The sequence below is a fragment of the Sorex fumeus genome, unplaced genomic scaffold (assembly GCF_029834395.1).
Source record: "Sorex fumeus unplaced genomic scaffold, SorFum_2.1 ptg000028l, whole genome shotgun sequence".
Classification (NCBI taxonomy): domain Eukaryota; kingdom Metazoa; phylum Chordata; class Mammalia; order Eulipotyphla; family Soricidae; genus Sorex; species Sorex fumeus.
Window position 1 is genome coordinate 15,596,311 of NW_026606085.1, and position 20,757 is coordinate 15,617,067.

A 20,757-nucleotide genomic window follows, 5' to 3' on the forward strand; every position below is an offset into this window, starting at 1 on the left:
CATATTGTCACAAAGCCACAGAAATTGAAGAACTGAGGTTTCAGTTTCCTGTCTGTTGGCAGAGTGGAGCTAAGGAGAAAGCTACCTTTTTCTCATTCTTTGTGGCTTCATCAGATAAAATCACATACAGAATACAGTTAAAGTTCCATCTGAAGAGAAATAGATATAGCCAGCTATTCCCAAGAATCCATGAACTCAGAATGAAGTGAAGAGCACTTAAACTTAGAGTTCGTTATGGCCCGAATTTCCCTGGATATCATCCTTGTCCTGTATATGTGAGTTCCTTGGTCACTTGCTGCTGGAGGAAATGTCCTTGATGACTGGGAACCCGTGTACAGAAACGTCCTATGAAGCCACAGAATTACTTTTTTTGTTGTAATAAATCTTCGATGACGTGAACAGTAATGTGCAAACAGAATAAGATGTCATCCTAGACAGTTTTAATTGTTGAGTACCTACTAGTTCCCATACCAAAGTAATCTTTGAGGGCACCCAAATACCAGCTCTTGTTTGTCAGGTAGTTTTGGAGAATGTTGGAAATATTGCATTGAGTATTTTCTTTATTCCTTTGTGTGTCTTTAGACTCATGTAAATAATTTAATTGTTGATTTGAAAAATATAACAAGTTGAAGTTTTGCATTACTTATAATTAAAATAAATTAAGGTTATATAAAATACATTATAACCGCATGGTAATTTTCATTTCTCTCACAATAAAAAATATCCTCATCAGTCTTATGAATGTCCCTTTTTTAATTTATATGGTTTCTCTTTTTCCTAGTCACACATCCCCTGTCTCCTAAAGGAAATGACCAGGTGCAATCACTCCACCGTGACTGAGTTTGTCCTGGAAGGATTAACACACCGGCCAGAACTCCAGCTGCCTCTCTTCTTCCTATTTCTAGGGATCTATGGGGTCACTGTAGTGGGGAACCTGGGGATGATCTTCCTGATCGCTTTCAACTCTAAGCTCCAATCTCCCATGTACTTTTTCCTCGGAAATTTGTCATTTTTAGATCTCATTTATTCCTCCGTCGTTACTCCCAAACTCCTGGGAAACTTTATTTGAGAGAAAAATATTATTTCCTACTCTGGGTGCATGACCCAGCTCTTTTTCTTTTGTGGTTTTGCTATAGGAGAATGTATTATGTTAACGGCAATGGCATGTGACAGATACATAGCTATCTGCAATCCTCTGCTCTACAGTGTCACCATGTCCCAAAAGGTGTGCAATATGTTGGTGATTGGGGTCTATACCTTGGGGTTATGGGGTGCTTTAGCCAACACAATTGACATGATTAGGGTCTCCTTCTGTGGGGACAATGTCATCCACCATTACTTCTGTGACATTCTCCCTCTCCTAAAGCTTTCCTGCTCCAGCACTCTTGTCAATGAGTGTCTGGTGATCTATGTGGGTGGATTCAACGTGCTGACATCAGCCTCGACCATTATCATCTCTTATGTTTTTATTATTGCTAACATTCTTCGGATGTCTTCCGCTGAGGACAGGTCCAAGGCCTTTGGTACCTGCGGCTCTCACCTGACAGCAGTCGGGGTCTTTTATGGCTCTGTCATCTTTATGTATTTTAAGCCATCCTCTAGCAATATGGCCCAGGAGCAGGTGGCCTCTGTGTTCTATACCACAGTGATCCCTATGCTGAATCCCCTGATCTACAGCTTGAGAAATAAGGATGTAAAGAATGTACTGAAAAACACCTTCGGAAAAAGGTAAAGCTTCACCCCCTTCTGCTGCAGTTCAGTACCCCTTTGGGTTATGGGGATATTGCGATTATACTTTCTTTTTTATTTTTAATACATAAAAGTAGAACCTCTTTCAAGGGTTTGCTCTCTAGTTTTGTTCCTTGTAAAATATATATTAGATCTTAGTAATTGATATGGATTTCACATCTCATACCTGTTAGTAGAGGAAGAATTTACATTGTATTATGATTCTTTAGTCATTGATTATGCTAACTGAAAAATTTTTCCAAGAAAAATTTTTGAAAATTTTTATTTGAAATTCATTTGAAAAATTTTAAGAATTTTTGCAAGAAAAATTAGCGTGGACCATATTCCATTGGAGATTTAATTGAAAAATTTGAAGAAATTTTGCTAGAAAAATTAGCGTGGATCATATTACATTCCCTCTGAGGAAGCTATGGATCGAATTATGCCAGCCCTTTACTATAGGTTCTAAAATAGTTAGTCCCTTGGTGAGTTGATTGTCCTTTCCCAGGTCCTACTTTCCCCTGCAATTAAATTTTTTGTACAATACAGCTTCTCCCAAGTGTATGAAAAGAAATCACAGAGTTTTGAAAATCTTAATATCTAACACAAGGTAAGCCATTAACACATTTTTGTCATAAATGAAGCCCTTTTCCAGCAAAGCTGAGGTAGCAGTGAGGTCTTCCTTTCCAGAGTTTAGCTTTGTAAGTGGTAGTTTTTTCTCAGAAACATAGTTACTGTGAACATGAACATGTTCCTAAGGACAGCCCCATAATTTCCTTCTGGGAAGTCAAGTCACTTCTCCCTCCTGTTTCACTGAAAATGGGGTTTCCCAGAAACCCTTTCCACAGGCACCCTGGTTAGGGATGTGGTAGACTCTTTGTTCTTTCCCCACCTCTGACTGTGCCAGCAATATTTTTCTCTCTGTTCATTCTCTGACTGAAAGTTCACAGTCCTGAGACCAATTCACTCAGAGGAGGACACAGCTGCAAGGGGTGCCATGCATAGTACCCTGTGCACGTGCATGCAAAGCCTCTGCCCTCAGCCTTGGAGACACTGCTCTTGGTCTGACGTCCTTTTGACCTTCTTTCTCAGTTGACACAAAAGAGAGTGAACGTTTTTCCTAGTTTATCTCCATGTTATTCCAGTAAAGGATATACTCCTTTACTAACACATGGACAGGGATTGAATTTCATGTTCAGTTTAAGGATTGTGTCTCTTGGATCCCTCAGTGTACCCTGGTTTGCCTGGATACATAAAATAACCTTCAGACCATGGAGAGGCACTCTACTCTACAAAGAGAGATAAATGTCTTGATAGTTTCACTACTCCTTGGAGGATGCTGTTTTTCACATCTCCATTCAGCAGAAAAGGGAGTAATACTATGTTGTCATTTGAAAGACAGGGATATTGGGAGATATTGCTTTCACGTTTTGCATGTTTCACATTTTGCATAGTAATGGATTTATGGTTTTATGCTTCTAAAGTCTACCTATGAGATGTACTTCTTCAAGGATTCCAGAGTCTCATTTGAAATTGGTGTTTTAGGCTCAACCACATACTTGTATTCAAAAAAATCATTTTTCTGCCTCATATCCTGCATGTCCCCTGAAGCACAGAGAGATCCCTGTACATGTTTTTCCACTGGACTTGACACAAAAACATCGATAGCAGCAACATCACCAACCAGTAGGAATAAGGGCAGCAAACTTTAACATCTCTCTTGGAAATCACAGTTATGTTAGAGTTTTTCTTCGGTAAGACAGTCTTTATATTTTATTTCTTTTTATTTGCTTTTTGGGTCACACCGAGAAATGCACAGAGGTTAGTCCTGGAGGTGCTCAGGGGACTATATGGGATTCTGGGGATTGAACCTGGGTCTGCCGTGTGCACGGAAAATGCCCTACCTGATGTGCTATCTTTCAGCCCTGACAATCTTAAATAGCTCAACAAGCAGTTTATAAGAAAGGGGGATATTTAGATGACTATAAAATAAACATATGTCAAGGTGCAGTTTTCCCCAATGATGTTTCTCATCTGTTTTTCCATTCTTCCACCCACCCAAAATCAGGAAATATCTAAGATATTTCCTGAGTGTCTCAGGAAATAGACAGAGTGAGTGTCTCAGGAAACCCTCTACTTTTCCTCATTTGCTTGTATTAGCTTTTCCGACTACATCACTGTGTTTGCTGTCACTGTCTATTATTTTCACTTCTACAAATTCCTGCAAGTCCAGTGATACATAAGGTGTTACTTTGTGTGAGTTTATTTTCCCCAATGTAATCATTTGATTTTCATGCATGTCATGTATCAGTAGGCATTTCCCCCCCCCCCCCGAGGTAGTATTCCTATGTAGATAAAATAAACCATGAACAAATAAACCATGAACAAATAAACCCATGAACAAATAAACCATGATATATTTGTTTATGCTGTGGTGAACATTGGATTATTTCTAGTATGGGGCTATATAAAATACAATATGAGTGTCTGTGTGCAAGTCTTTTTGTGTAGGTTTGTTCATTTGTTTTAGTTTTTGATTTACACTTGGCAGTGTTCAGGGGTTACTTCTAGCTCTGCACTCGGGATTACTCCTGGAGGTTTTTGTGGGGACCACATGAGATGTTGGGGATCCAACCTAGGTTGGCGGTATGCAAGGTAAATAGCCAACCTGCTATCCTATCGCTCCACCCTCCATTTGTTTTTTTTTTTGTGTGAATTTATGCTTTTATTTTATTTCATGTATTCACCTGAGTCAGTATATAAGAATGGAATTTCTGAATCCTGTTGCAGGTATGAATATAGATTCCTTCAGACTAAAATTATGTGGTCACCCAATTTTACTTTCAGCCTACCATTTAAGTAATTGACATTTCTTCATTGCTTTAAAATCTTTTGTTCTGATCACTTTTTCCATTTTTAAAAATCTTAAAAATTCAATTTAACACACTGTATATTTTAAGAGTAAAACTACATGCATCTTCATTTTTCTGATAGCACACCACACACACACCACCAACGTTTTAAGTCTGTACCTTTGTTGTATTGTGAGTTAATGTGATATTAAAATGTAATCAATGAAATTATATAAACGTATGAAATTTATATGTAACAAATAATATACTCAATATTCTTTTTTTCCCTTTATTTTATTTTATTTTTTTTAAAGTTGTAGATTTACAATTTTTTGTGCTTTAGTTTCAATTATACAATGATCAGATACCCATCCCTCCACCAGTGCCCATTTTCCACCACCATGGATAATATCCCTCCCACCCGCATCCCCCCATCCCCCCTGTCTCTGTGGCAGGGCAATCCCCTGTGTTCTCTCTCTCCTTTTGGGTGTTGTGGTCTGCAAAAGAGGCATTGAGTGGCAAACATGTTCAGTCCATAGTCTACTTTTGACATGCATCTCCCATCCTGGGAGGATCCTCCAAACATCCTTTATTTGGTGCTCCCTTCTCTATCTGAAGAGCCCTTTCCTCTAGGATACCCGGCTGGCCTCTAAGTTATGGAGTAATCCTCCTGGTGCTGATCTCAGCTATTCTTGGGTATTAATCTCATACTTTGTTACTTTATATCCCCCAGATGAATGCAATCTTTCTATGTGTATCCCTCTCTTTCTGACTCATTTCGCTTAGCATGATACTTTCCATATTGTACCACTTGTATGTAAATTTCATGACTTCATCTTTTCTAAGAGCTACATAGTACTCCATTGTGTAGATGTACCAAAGTTTCTTTAACCAGTCATCTGTTCTTGGGCATTCAGGTTTCTTCCAGTTTCTGGCTATTGTAAAGAGTGCTGCAATGAACAAACAAGTGCAGATGTCACTTCGACTATACATTTTTGCCTCTCTGGGATATATTCCCAGGAGTGGTATTGCTGGGTCAAATGGGAGCTCAATTTCTAATTTTTTGAGAATCGTCCATACTGTTTTCCAGAAGGGCTGAACCAGTCGACATTCCCACCAACAGTGAAGGAGTGTCCCTTTCTCGCCACATCCATGCCAGCATCGGTTGCTTTTGTTCTTTTGAATGTGGTCCAGTCTCTGAGGTGTGAGATGGTATCTCATTGTGGTTTTGATCTGCATCTCCCTGATGATTAATGATGTAGAGCATTTTCTCATGTGCTTTTTTGCCATTCGGATTTCTTCTTTGAGAAAGTTTCTGTTCATTTCATTGCCCCATTTTTGGATGGGGTTGGATGTTTTCTTCTTGTGGAGTTTAACCAGTATTTTGTATATCCTGGATATCAACCCCTTGTCAGATGTGTATTCGGCGAATATCCTTTCCCATTCTGTAGACTGTCTTTGTATTTTGGTCACTGTTTCTTTGGAGGTGCAGAAGCTTCTTAGTTTAAGATAGTCCCATTTATCTATCTCTGTTTTCACTTAAACTCAATATTCTTAAGGACCTTTTCCAACTGGGTCTATAATCATAAGTGTATCTTTGATGAAGAATCGTTTCAACTATGGTTCTCATAATTTATTACTGATTAATTTTGAGAAGTTTTTTTCTCTTCTGGGCCACACCTGCCAGCACTCAGAAGTTAGTCTTGGCTCTGCACTCGGGAATTACTCCTGGTGGTGTACAGGGAACCATATGGGATGGTGGAGATTAAAACCAGGTCTACCACATGGGAAGCAAGTTCTCTCTCTGTTGTACTGTTGCTCTGGTTCCATTATTTTTAATTTATTTGTTCAACTTTGAAAATTCTTTCTACATTCTGGGTATATAATTTCCCAATAGTATTCCAATGATTCAAAATACTTGATGTGGAAGTATTTTTCCCGTGGCAGTAAATCATTTAAAATTTTTTTATGGGCTTTAGGGATAGCACAGTTCTATCAATAGAAAACTCATCCATGAAGAAATAACACCTGAACAGTGTTGGCTCTTCTTTCTCATGTTTGTTATAGACTTCTTTTATTTTTTTCTATCATATTCTGTTGCTTAGTATGTGTAGATCATATACATTTTTTTAGTTTTATAGTTAAGAATTTCTTTTGTTTGTTGGTCCTATGGTTACAACAGTGTGTGCTAAACTTCCACTTACTCAGTCCTTAATGTGAGATAAATAGAGTTTTGTATATCAAAATTATATCCTGCAGGATTTCTGTGACCACTTAATTTCAGAAGGATTTTAAATTTTCTACATAGACAGTCATGTCATTTTGGATCAGAAAATGATATTATCCTACCAATTTCATTCCTTCTATTTATTTTTATCACATTATTTCCCACATGTGTTTCCATGTGGCACCAGAAATCCATCTCTGGGCACCATACACTTGGTACATATCCTCTACGCTTGGCCAAAAGTCACCTTCCTCCAGCACCAGTATAATTGTAAAGAAAGTGTAGAGGCAAGGCGTCCTAATATCTTGTTCTTGATCTTATCAGGAAAGCATCTAATTTTATTCTTTAAAGTACTATGGAGCTACATGGGGCTGGAGCAATAGCACAGCAGGTAGGGCGTTTGCCTTGCACGCAGCCAAACCTGGTTCGATTCCCAACATCCCATATGGTCTCCCGAGCATTGCCAGGAGTAATTCCTGGGCACCAGAGCCAGGAGTAGCAACTGAGCATCGCCAGGTGTGACCCAAAAAGTAAAATAAATAAATAAAGTACTATGGAGCTACAGAAGCTACATGTAAATTTGGGAGATAAATTCCTAATACAATAACACAAATCAAGTAAAAATACATAGAGGAGGGAGGAGATATTTTATGTAGATATAATCGTTTTCATTAGGAACCTTACTCATTATCCCAGGAGAATTCATCTGAATTGGTCTTAAAAAGAACATTGTTGCTGTGAAATTACACTGGTGAAGGGATGGGTGTTGGAACATTGTATGATTGAAACCCAATCATAAACAGCTTGGTAATGCTCTCTCTCACGGTGATTCCATAAAAAATAGATTAAAAAACAAAAGGTAAAGGTAAAGGCCCTCCCGTTGATCGTCGATTTGCTCGAGCGGGCCCAGTAACGTCTCCATTGGAGACTTTGTTGTTACTATGTCTGGCATATCGAATACTCTCGGTAGCTTGCCGGGCTCTCCGAGAGGGACGGAGGAATCGAACTCGGGTCGGCCATGTTGGCCGCTTGTAAGGCAAACGCCCTACCCGCTGTGCTATCTCAAAGAACTAGAAATCTAAGAGCAGTTTTGAATGTGCCATGATTCAAGGAACACAGAACAGAGGCTGGGACTATCTATTGAATAGATGGAGAACAGCCTCATAAAAATTTTTCCTGTCTATTTGATCATTTTCCAGTCATTCCAGAAAGAAGTCATTATCATGTTCTGCCCAATATTTTCTCCTTGAAAATATAAATCATGTACATTGGTAATTCTTTTATTCTGAGTGTATTTTTGTTTGAATGCAGACATAACTTGATAATTGCTTTTTATCTTCTGTGGAGAATTTCCCCCCCTGAGAATATTTCTTGGATGTTGAGGTACCTGGAGAATACTGGGATCACTCATCTCCTTGGAGGCCAAAATCCTGCAAATAAAACATCCAAGTATTTCCTTGCTTAGAAAGGGAGGCACAGGATAAAGGAATGGAAGGGGAAGAGATAATCATTCACCTGTTGTCTCTAAACCTTAGTGCTCTAATAGATCTTACAGATTACCCAGGTCCATTCTTTTTAGCTGAAAACACATTGGAAGGGATTTTCCTGAAGAGACACAGTGATTGCATGACACAGCTGAAGCAGAAACACAACTTTGGAGATGGTGAGACGAGGCTTTCTTTTTTCTTCATTTCCAATATCCACCCTTTGATCTCCCTCGCCCTTTCTCTCTCTCTCTTTCTCTCTCTTTCTCTCTCTAACATTCTCTTTCTTTCTCCTCTCTCTCTCCATTGATGATCACACTAGACCAAAACAGCAAGTAAGGAGCAGAGAATGCTGAGAATGATGGGCCGTTTGGCAGATAGTGTGAGGCTATTTTACATTACAAAAAAGAAAAAGCCATAAAATTTAAAAATGTTCAAGCCCATAGATAGAGTTTGAGTCTTCTTTTCCAGTCCTTCCCTGTGATGTGGTACATCTAGGTAATCTTTTTAGCCAATAGTAACCTTCTTGACATCGTTTGTTGACTAAACCCTCACAATGCCACGGACACAGAACTGAAGTTTCAGTTTCCTGTCTGTGTGGAGAGAGTGGAGCAGAGGGGAGAGCTGTCTTTTTCATCACTCCTTGTGGCTTCATCAGATAAAATCATAGAGAGAATATAGTCAAAGTTTTATTTGAAGAGAAATAGATATAGCCAGCTACTCCCAAGAATCCAGGAAGTCAGAATGAAGTGAAGAGCACTTAAACTTAGAGTTAGTAATGACCTGAATTTCCCTAGATGTCAACCTTGTCTTGTATATGTGAATACCTTGGCCACTTGTTGCTTGTGGAAATGTCCTTGCTGCACAGGAACCAACACATAAAAAGGTTCTATGAAGCCACTGAAATGTTTTGTTTTCAATAAATCTTTGATGACATGACCAATGATGTGCCGATGCTTTAAGATATCATTCCAGGCAGTTGTAATAGTTGGGTGCTCCATGGTTCCAATACTAGCAATCTTTGAGGGCACCCAAATGTCAGCTCTTGTTAGTTAGACAATATATGTTTCAATTGCATTATCATGCTTTTCTCTTCTGTACCATTACTTAATATCATCATCAGTCTAAAGAACGTCCCTTTATCAATTTCTGTGGTTTCTCTTTTTCCTAGTCTTACATCCCCTGTCTCCTGAAGGAAATGACCAGGTGCAATCACTCCACCGTGACTGAGTTTGTCCTGGAAGGATTAACACACCGGCCAGAACTCCAGCTGCCTCTCTTCTTCCTGTTTCTAGGCATCTATGGGATCACTGTAGTGGGGAACCTGGGCATGATCCTCCTGATCGTTTTTAACTCCACGCTCCAGTCTCCCATGTACTTTTTCCTTGGTAATTTGTCATTCTTAGATCTCTTTTATTCCTCAGTTGTTACCCCAAAACTTCTAGGAAACTTTATATGGGAGAAAAATGTTATTTCCTACTCTGAGTGTATGACCCAGCTCTTCTTCTTTTGTGTTTTTGGTATTGGAGAGTGTTTTATGTTGACGGCAATGGCATATGACAGATATGTAGCTATCTGCAATCCTCTGCTATACAGTGTCACCATGTCCCCAAAGGTGTGCAATATGTTGGTGATTGGGGTCTATACCATGGGGACATGGGGTGCTTTAGCCCACACAATTGCCATGACTAGGGTCTCCTTCTGTGGGGACAATGTCATCCACCATTACTTCTGTGACATTCTCCCTCTTCTAAAGCTTTCCTGTTCCAGCACCCTTGTCAATGAACTCATGGTAATCTATGTGGGTGGATTCAATGTGTTGGCATCAACCTCGACCATTATCATCTCTTATGCTTTCATTATTGCTAGTATTCTTCGGATCTCTTCTGCTGAGGGCAGGTCCAAAGCCTTTGGTACCTGTGGCTCTCACCTGACAGCAGTTGGGGTCTTTTATGGTTCTGTCATATTTATGTATTTTAAGCCATCCTCCAGCAATATGTCCCAGGAGAAGGTGGCGTCTGTGTTCTACACCACAGTGATCCCTATGCTGAATCCCCTGATCTACAGCTTGAGAAATAAGGATGTAAAGAATGTACTGAGAAACACTTTAGGGAAAAGGTAAAGACCTCACTCCCCCTTTGCTGCGGTTCAGAACTGCTTAAGGTTATGGGGATACTGTGATTATGCTCTTTTTTTGAATACATAAAACTAGAATCTCTTTCAAAGATTTGTTCCCTAGTTTTGTTCCCTCTAACACATATCACAACAATCACGACCATCCTGTTCTTCATCGATTGCCTTGAGTAGTCCCCACTAATGTCTCCTTCATCCTAGCCCTGAGGTTTTTTAAAAAGTGCCATATCAAAGGCTCTTCCAGGGTTAGGAGAATGAGCCCCATCATTGTTAATGGTATTTGGCATATTCGATACACCACGGGGAGTTTGCCAGACTCTGCCGTGTGGGCAGGTTACATTTGGTAGCCTGCCATTTTGTCCAAAGTCACAGTCATGGTCACAGTCCTCCCGTTGTTCATCGATTTGCTCGAGCGGGCCCAGTAACGTCTCCATCATGAGACTTGTTGTTACTGTGTTTGGCATATTGAATACGTCACGGGTAACTTGCCCAGCTCTGCCGTGCGGGCGAGATACACTAGGTAGCTTGCCGGGCTCTCCGAGAGGGGCGGAGGAATCGAATTTGGGTCAGCCATGTTGGCCGCTTGTAAGGCAAACGCCCTACCGCTGTGCTATCAGTAAGAATGAGATAATAAAGCATTTGCGGCCCCGCACTTCTGGGAGCTGCGTTTTATAGTCTCTGGGTCTTGGCAGTTGATGGGATTACACGGCGCCAGGGGGCCAGTTGGTGGGTGTGACCCCTGCCTACTGGAATTTGGAGGATCTGGGTGGAGGATGCTGAGCCCCGATCCGAGCAGGCTTGGAAATCTCAGCCCCGGGACCCGCATGCCTTTGTTCCTCTGCTGGTACCTTCATGCGTGTTTAGAGTGGTCTCAGCATGGTGGTGGCTGGTTCTGGAGGTCTTCGGCTGCCGGAGCCCTGTTCAGGGCGGGGAGGGAAACTCAACCCACTCCCCTCCAAGGGGCCCTGGCGAGGACAGCCAGGTGCGGGGGCAGGAGACTAACACATATATCAGATTCTAATCATTTGTATAGACTGCACAAACACTCATACCTGTTCATAGACAAGCGTTCACATCGTATTATGATTTTGTGGTCAGTGATTATGTAAATTGGGTACATTTGACAATGTATTCCAAGATAAATTAGCATTGAATATATATATTCCTTTCCCTCTAAGGAAGCTATGGATAGAATAGAGTCAAAATGGTTGGCCCCTTGGTGATTTGATGGTCCTTTTCCAGGCCCTACTTTTTCTCTGCATTTATCTTTTCTACAAAAAACTTTCTCCAAAGAATATGAAAAAATCACAGATAATTTCTAATGCAAGCTAAGCCATAAATACATTTTGTCAGAAATAAAGCCCATTTCCAGCAAAGCTTGAGTTAGTTCTGCCTTTTCAGTTTAGCTTTGTAAGTGATAGTTTTTACCCAGAAACATTGATACTGAGAACATGAACCTGTTCCTAAAGACAGCCCCAGAATACCCCTCTAGTAACTTTCCCTCCTGTTTCACCGTAGATGGGGTTTCCCAGAAACCCTTTCCACAGGCACGCTGGTTAGAGATGTTTTAGACTCTATGTTCTTTCCCCACCTCTGACTGTGCCTGCAATACTTTTATCTCTGTTAGCTCTCTGACATTCACACGGAGGGCATAACTTCTCCTGAATGCAAAACCTCTGCCCTGAGCCTTAGAGACACTGCTCTAGGTCCTGACATCTTTTGACCCACTTCGTCAGTTGGCACTAAAGAGAGTGAGCATTTTTCTTAGTTTATCTACATGTTATTCTGGTCCCAAAGATACTTCTTTACTAACACATGGACAGGGATTGAATTTCATGTTCAGCTTAAGGATTTCCTCTTTTGGATCCTTCCGTGTAGCTCTGACTTGCCTGGATACATGAAATACCCTTTCAGACCATGGAGAGTCATTCTACTCTACAAACAGAGATAAATGTCTTCACAGCTTCAGCATCACATCCTTGGAGGGTGCAGTTTCTTGTACCTCCATTCTGAAGAAAAGGGAGTAAAAGTATGGTGTGATTTGACAGAGAGAGATATTGGTAGACATTGCTTTCATGTTTTGCGTAGAAGTGAGCGGATGGATTGATGCATTTATACTCTACCTATTAGAGGCACTTCTTCAAGGAAATCCAGAGTCTCATCTGAAATTGATGTTTTGGGATCAACCACATTCTTTGTATTAAAAAGAATCCTTGTTTTGCCCCATATCCTGCATGTTCCTTCAAGCACAGAGAGACCCATGTAAACATAGTTCCACTGGGTGTGGTACAAAAACATCGAGAGCAGCTACACCAGCAACCAGTAAAAATAAGGACAGAACACTTTAGCATCTCTTTTGAAAATGCAGTTATGTTAGAATCCTTCTTGAGTAATACAGTCCTAAATAACTAGACAAATAATCTATATGATAGGGGGATGGTTAGATTATTATAAAATAAACATAGCTCAAGGTACAGTTTTCACCAATGGTATGTATCATCTGTCTTTCCATCCTTCCATCTAAACCCCACCAGGAAATACTTACTATATTCAGCAGAATGAACCCCTTGGAAACCCCACAAGTTTCCTCGTTTTCTGCCGTTTCTCCACCCATTGCACCATTGTGTTTCCTGTCACCGTATGTTACTTTTGCTTCCCCAAATTCCTGCAAATCAATGAAACATAATGTGTTTCTTTGTGGGTTTATTTCCCCAGTCTTATTGATTTTATTGTCAAGCATGTCATGTGTATAGGCCATTCTTTTTATTCTGAGGTAGTATTCCCACACATCCAGGTATGAATAAACCATAATATGTTTACTTATGCTGTGATGGATGACATTGGGTTAGTTTTGGTATGGGGCTATATAAAATACAGTATGTCTGTGTGCAAGTATTTTTGTGAGTTTATTTTGTTTTGTGAGTTTATTTTAAATTTTTGTAGTTTTGGGATCACATCTTATGGTGCTCTGTGGTTACTCCTGGTTCTGCACTCTAAATTACTGCTGGAGGTGCTCAAGGGGCCATATGTGATGCTGGGGATCAAACCTGGGTTGGCAGTGTGAAAATCAAAAGGCCCACCTGCAGTCTTATTGCTCCAGCCCCCTTCTGTATTTTTATGAATTTATGCTTTTATTTCATTTCATATATTCACCTGAATAAATATATGAGAGTGGAATTTCTGGATCCTGTGGGACAGGAGCGATAGCACGCAGGTAGGGCATTGCCTTGCATGCAATCGACCCAGGTTCGATTTTTCCGTCCCTCTCAGAGATCCTGGCAAGCTACCAAGAGTATCCTGCCTGTACAGCAAAGCCTGGCAAGCTACCTGTGACATATTCAATATGCCAAAGACAGTAACAAGTCTCACAATGGAGATGTTACTGGTGTCCGCTCAAGCAAATCGATGAACAGAGGAGGATAGTACCTCAGTGCTACAGTTCAAGGTGTGAATTTAGATTCCTTTAGACTAAAACTATGTGGCCACCCAGTCTTACTTTTCATCTACCATTTAAGAGATTGACATTTCTGCATTGTTTCAGAGGCTTTTGTTGTGACTGCTTTTTCCATTTCTTAAAAATCTGATAAATTTGATTTAACGCACTGTACATTTTAAGAGTGAAACTTAATGCATCTTCAGTTTTCTGATAGCATACCACATACTCCACCGAAGTTCTAAGTCTGTACTTTTGTTGTATAGTAGAGTCACTTTGGGGGCTGTGGCTGCTCTGGGCATCTCTGAAGCACGGGGGTGCTTGATCAGAGGGGCTCCTGGCCTAGGAGGCAGCCCCTGGCTGGGCCCATAAGGACCTTCCTTGGGATCCAGCAAGGAGTCCTGAATCTCAGGGCTGCAATATCCTTCCCTGTACAGTGAGCCCATCACTCCTATCCTGGCAGACAGCCCAAATCCCAGCCTGCTCTGCATTCCCTGGAGAGGAAGGAGCATCTGGCAGTGTCTCCCCCAGGTGGGGCTTTCCCTGGTACCCCAGAGTGCCTGTCATCAGGACATTTCCCGGTCCAAGGCAGGAGCTTTCCAGGTCAGGGGTAGAGGTTTGTCCTCTCTCTGCTCAACAGCTATGACTTCTCAACCAGGTCTTTGTTTTGGATTCTATTGCTTATCCTGGGACTAGCAGGCAGGAAAAAAATCATGCTGAGGCTTGCTACTGGAGGTTGTTTGCATGGAATATGAGTGAATTTTATTCTTTTCATGAAAACACGTGTGTGGAGAGTGGTCTCAGCATGGTTGTGGCTGGTTCTGGAGGTCTTCAGCTGCCGGAACTCTGCTCAGGGTGGGGAGGGAAACTCAGCCCCCTCCCCTCCAAGGGGCCCCGGTGAGGACAGCCAGGCAGGGGGGACAAGAGTCCTGGGTCCCGGGGCTGAGATCTCCAAGCCTGCTTGGATCGGGGCTGAGCATCCTCCACCGAGATCCTCCATCTTCCAGTAGGCAGGGATCACACCCACCAACTGACCCCCAGTGCTGTGCAATCCCATCAACAGCCAAGACCCAGAGACTATAAAATCCAGCTCCCAGAAGGGTGCGGCCACATTTGCAGCGGGATGACATTTTATAATCTCATTCTTACTTTGGACAATCTGGCAGGCTACCGAATGTAGCCTACCCACACGGCAGAGTCTGGCAAACTCCCTGTGGCATACCCAATATGCCAAATACCAGTAACAATGATAGGTCTCATTCTCCTAAACCTGGTGCATCCTTGAATATGGAACTTTTTTCAATCTCAGTTCTTGGATGATGGAGCCGTTACTGGTGCCTGCTCGAGGCAATCAATGAACAACAGGATGATCGTGATTAAATTTGGTGAATGTGATTTTTATAATTTAATCAATTAAATTGTATGTATATATAAATTACATAATATAATTAATATTTTAAATTAAAATTAAAATTTTATTTTATAAAGTAGTTTATAATATTTGATTACATTTAATATTCAAACACCAATCCCACCACCATTATACCTTCCCACCACCATATTTTGGCTGTTTCTATGCCAAACCCCAATCTCTGCCCCAGGACAGAACCAAAATAATGTAATGTTTCCCTCTATGGTTGGTTTCCTCCCACTTTGAATCATCATCAAATGTGGTGCAGTACTCTTGGAGTATGGTATGTCCTATGAAGTGTTGCATGGCTGTGAATGCGACCGAGTGGTCCAGGAAAAGGTTCACTTGTGGGTGAGGCTTGGCCTGAGTGTGTGGAGAGTGACTTTGAGCATGTCGGCAGTTGAGTTCTAGAGGTTTTTGGCTCCTGGGCCTGGGTCCCTTGGGGCAGAGAAGGGTCTCACCCATTCCTTTCTGGGGCACCCAGAGTGAAACAGCCTGGTGCAGAGTTTGGCAAGATGGTTATGGTGAGCGTCATGACATGATAAATTGACTTTTGTATATTAAAATTATATCCTGTAGGATTGCTGTGATCACTTAGTTCCAGAAGGATTTTAAATTTCCTACATAGACAGTCTTGCCATTTTGGTGGTATTTTCCTATAAATTTTAATCCTTTATTTTTTTCCCACATTATTATTTCCCACATGTGTTTCTTCCATGTGGTACCAGGGATCCATTTCTGGGCTTCACACATTTGGGATGTATCCTCTACCCCTGAGCCACGTGTCAGCTTCCTCCAGCACCAGTATAGTGGTAAGGAAGTGGAGAGGCAAGACATCCTAATGTCTTGTTCTTAATCTTAGCAGGAAAGCATCTAATTTTATTCTATAAAGTACTATGGAACTATAGAAGTTACATGTAAATTTGGGAGATAAATTCCTAATATAATTGCTCAAATCCAATAAGAACATACAAAGGAAAGAGGAGGCTTTTATGTAGATTATAATTGCTCCCATTAGGATCCTTAGTCATTATTCCAGGAGAATTCATGTTAATTGACTCTGATGGTGATAAAAAGAGCTAAAAATCTAAGAGAAGTTGTGAGTGTGTCATGATTCTGGAACACAGAACAGAGGGCTGAGACTATATATTGTCATGACTGAGAACAGCCTCACCAAAATATTGCCTGTCTCTTCGTGATCATCTTCCAGTAATTCCAGTGGGATTCATTACCATATTCTGTCCAACGTTTTCTACGTCCAAGGAGAAATCAAGTACATTAGGAGTTCCAGTTTGCTGTTCTCCTGGGTGCAGAGATAACCTGTGAATTTCTTTTCTTCTTCTTGAAGGAATTTCCCCTCTGAGACTGTATGTTGGATGTTCGGGTCCCTGGAGGATACTGGAATCATTTGTCTCCTTAGAGGTCAAAATCTTGTGAACAAGTCCAAGTATTCCCGTGCTTAGAAAGGAAGGAACAGGATACAGGTAACAAAGGGGATGAGACAACTGTTCACCTGTTGTCTCTAAGCCTTAGTGTGCTCACAGATCCTTCAGATAACCCAGATCCATCCTTTGTAGGAAAGCAGAGTGGAAGGCCTTTTCCTGAAGAGACACAGAGACTTCATGACACAGCTGGAGCAGAAACACAACTTTGACATGGTGAGACGAGGATTTATTTCTTTTTCAGTTTCAATAACTATCCTTTGATTTCTTTATTTAAAATTTTTTATTGATTAGACCCTGTAGCTTGTAATTTATGATGGTTTCTCATAAACATAATTCAATACCATCTTTTTAAAAAATGTTTGGTGTTGATACTTTAAAGCTAGACAGCAATTTACTGAGTAGATAATGTCTGCCCTTCAACTGATGGTGTGAGATGATCTCAAATTCTGTGAAAGAATGCATACACTCCTGATGCCATTCAAGTTAGTAATCTTCCTTTCCAAAAGCTTTCCCTTTGATGTGATATTACTTAGGGAGAATAGTACCACCATAACACTAGAATAGATGTCAGTATATCAATTATTGCTTTGCTTCACCTGATGTCTCTGAATTGGAGGACTGAGTTTTCAGTTGTTTTTGGGTGTGAAGAGAAGGCAGAAGAAAGAAATGTTTTTTTGTCTGGGCTGTAACGAGAATACAATGGGTGAGGCAGTGGTCTTGTTTGTACTGACCTTACATTTGATCTCTGGCATCCCAGAGGGTCCCCCAAGCACCACCAGGAGTAATTAATGAGTGCAGAGCCAAGCATAAACCCTGAGCACTTTGGGGTTTAGCTCAAAACAGAACATAACTAAAAGAAATGTTATCTTTTCTTCTTTCTTATGCATGTGACTTTGTCCATGGAAGCCACAATATACTGGGAAAGAATAAGATAAAGCAGAGTATTGACTCATTTGAATCCAAGAACTCAGAAAAATGTTGAAAACCTCCAAAACAAGGACTTTACTTCCCTCTGATCTACACCTTTCCAGTAAGATAGGGCTTCCCGGCCCCTTTAATGATGGAACTTGTGCGTTTGTCAAACTGCCTATGCATACAGAGGCCCTATGAAATCACAGAATAACTTTTATAGTACTTAACAAAATCTTAATGCAACCACTAATGAGGTACTAGATATATAAGGTATAATCCTGACCTATAGTTGCTGAGTGCCTGCTTGTTCCAGATAGCAATTTAATCTTTGAGAACACATATAGCAGCTTTGCTTCAACAGATACTTTTGGGCACAGTGTATTGATTTTGCTTCTTTATAACCTGAACATATAATTATAAACATAATTGACTTTTATCATAATCGTCTAAGTACCAAATAAATTAGGTAGTACTAAGATACATTCCATTTTCATGATTTTTATTTGTTTCTCAAAACTAAAAATTATTATTTCAAGGAACATAACTTGTGTAATTTCTATGGTTTCTCTTTTTCGTAGGCACACATGCCCTGTCTCCTGAAGGAAATGACCAGGTGCAATTATTCCACCGTGACTGAGTTTATCCTGGAAGGATTAACACACCGGCCAGAACTCCAGCTCCCTCTATTCTTCCTGTTTCTAGGCATCTATGGGGTCACTGTTGTGGGGAACCTGGGCATGATCCTCTTGATCACTCTCAACTCCAAGCTCCAGTCTCCCATGTACTTTTTCCTTGGTAATTTGTCATTCTTAGATCTCTCTTACTCCTCAGTTGTTACCCCCAAACTCCTAGGAAACTTTCTTTGGGAGAAAAATGTTATTTCCTACTCTGGCTGTATGACCCAGCTCTTTTTCTTTTGTGTTTTTATTATTGGAGAATGTTTCATGTTGACAGCAATGGCGTATGACAGGTACGTCGCTATCTGCAATCCTCTGCTGTACAATGTCATCATGTCCCCAAAGGTGTGCAGTATGTTGGTGATTGGGGTCTATTCCATATCTACATTGGGCTCTTTATCCCACACAGTTGCCATGACTAAGGTTTCCTTCTGTGGGGACAATGTCATCCGCCATTACTTCTGTGATGTATTTCCTCTTCTCAAGCTTTCCTGCACCAGCACCCATGTCAATGAGCTTCTGATGATCTTTATAGGTGGATTCAATGTGTTGGCATCTACTCTTCCCATCTTCATTTCTTATGCCTTTATTTTTGCCAAAATTTTTCAAATGCCTTCAACTGAGAGCAGGTCCAAAGCCTTTGGTACCTGTGGCTCTCACTTGACCGCAGTCGGGATCTTTTATGGCTCTACCATATTTATGTATTTTAAGCCATCCTCCAGCAATATGGCCCAGGAGAAGGTGGCCTCTGTGTTCTATGCCACAGTGATCCCCATGCTGAATCCCCTGATCTATAGCTTGAGAAATAAGGATGTAAAGAATGTGCTGAAAAAAGTCCTGGGGAAAATGTAAAGACCCCCATTCTGGCTCACTAGGATAATAGAAGCCCTGGCAGTCAAGCGTGATTATGTTTGCCATTACATAAAAGTAGAACCTATTTCTAAGGGTTACATCCCCTTCTCATTTCCTGCACCATATATATCAGATATTCCCCATTCATGTTTGTGTACGTACACTTCTTTACTGCTGCACACAGTTATACCTGATCATAGAACAAGCATTTAAATAATATTATGATTCACTTGGGTATTGACACTGACCAAGTCTTTTTTAAAAAAATTTTTTTAATTAGTGAAACACCATGAGGTACATTTGTAGGCTTACAAGTTGTTGTGCTTGGGTTTCAGTTACACAATGATTGAGTACCCATCCCACCACCTGTGCCCATTCTCCACCTCCACCATTACCAGTATCCCTCCCACCCACCCACCCCCATCCCCCATCCCACCCTGCCTCTGTGACAGGGCACTCCCTTTTGTTCTCTCTCTCTCTCTTTGGGTGCTGTGGTCTGCAGAAGAGACGTTGGGTGGCAATCATGTTCGGTCCATAGACTGCATTCAGCAGGCATCTCCCATCCTGGGCAGATCTTCCAAGCACCCTTTATTTAGTGCTCCCTTCTCTATCCGAGCTGCCTTTACCCCTAGAGTGTGCAGATGGCCTCTAAGCCATGGAGTGAACAACCTGGTATTTATCACAGCTGTTCTTGGATGTTAGTCTCATATTTTGTTACTTTATGTTACCCAGATGAACGCAATCTGTCCATGTCTCTCCCTCTCTTTCTGACTCATTTCGCTTAGCATAATATTTTCCATGTAGTACCACTTGCATGTAAATTTCATGACTTCATTTTTTCTAACTGCTACATAGTACTCCATTGTGTAGATGTACCAAAGTTTCTTTAACCAGTCATCTGTTCTCGGGCACTCAGGTTTTTTCCATATACTAGCTATTGTAAACAGTTCTGCAATGAACAAACAAGTGCTGATGTCACTTCAACTATACTTTTTAGCCTCTCCGGAGTATATTCCCAGGAGTGATATTGCTGGTCAAATGGGAGCTCAATTTCTAATTTTTTGAGAGTCGTCCATACTGTTTTCCAAAAGGGTTGAACCAGTCGGCATTCCTACCAGCAGTGAAGGAGGGTCCCTTTCTCGCCACATCCGCGCCAACACAGGTTGCTTTTGTTCTTTTGAATGTGGGCCAGTCTCTGTGGTGTGAAATGATATCTCATTGTTGTTTTGATCTGCATCTCCCTGATAATTAATGATGTAGAGCATTTTCTCATATGCCTTTTAGCCAGTCGGATTTCTTCTTTGAGAAAGACTCTGTTCATTTCGTTGCCCCACTTTTTTTTAATTTATTTTTTGATAGTGAGGCACCATGAGGTACAGTTGTAGACTTACACATTTTTGTGCTTGGGTTTCGATTATACAATGATCAAACACCCATCCCTCCACCAGTGCGCATTTCCCACCACCACGGATCCCAGCATCCCCTCCCCCCCCAGCCCCTATCCCACCCTATCTCTGTGGCAGGGCATTTCCCTCTCTCTCCTTTTGAATGCCATGGTCGGCAAAAGAGGCATTGAGTGGCAATCATGCATGGTCGACAGTCT

The 20,757-nt window shown here is 41.0% G+C and overlaps 2 protein-coding genes and 1 pseudogene across 2 annotated transcripts; all 3 read left to right on the forward strand.

Moving 5' to 3' along the window:
* The first annotated feature begins 805 nt into the window (after window positions 1–805).
* On the forward strand, window positions 806–1,732 carry LOC130024348 (olfactory receptor 151-like; annotated as a pseudogene).
* Window positions 1,733–8,413: 6,681 nt separating this feature from the next.
* LOC130024289 (olfactory receptor 151-like) lies at window positions 8,414–10,413 on the forward strand. Its single transcript, XM_056114992.1, has 2 exons — window positions 8,414–8,470; window positions 9,463–10,413. The coding sequence occupies exons 1-2, from the start codon at window positions 8,468–8,470 to the stop codon at window positions 10,411–10,413; spliced, it is 954 nt and encodes a 317-aa protein (XP_055970967.1). The 5' UTR covers window positions 8,414–8,467.
* A 7,814-nt stretch (window positions 10,414–18,227) lies between these two features.
* LOC130024336 (olfactory receptor 151-like) lies at window positions 18,228–19,154 on the forward strand. Its single transcript, XM_056115052.1, has one exon. The coding sequence runs from the start codon at window positions 18,231–18,233 to the stop codon at window positions 19,152–19,154; it is 924 nt and encodes a 307-aa protein (XP_055971027.1). The 5' UTR covers window positions 18,228–18,230.
* Window positions 19,155–20,757: the final 1,603 nt, after the last annotated feature.

Coding starts and splice junctions, on each gene's coding strand:
- LOC130024336 (XM_056115052.1), top strand. CDS start 18,231: ATGACCAGGTGCAATTATTCCACCGTGACTGAGTTTATCCTGGAAGGA.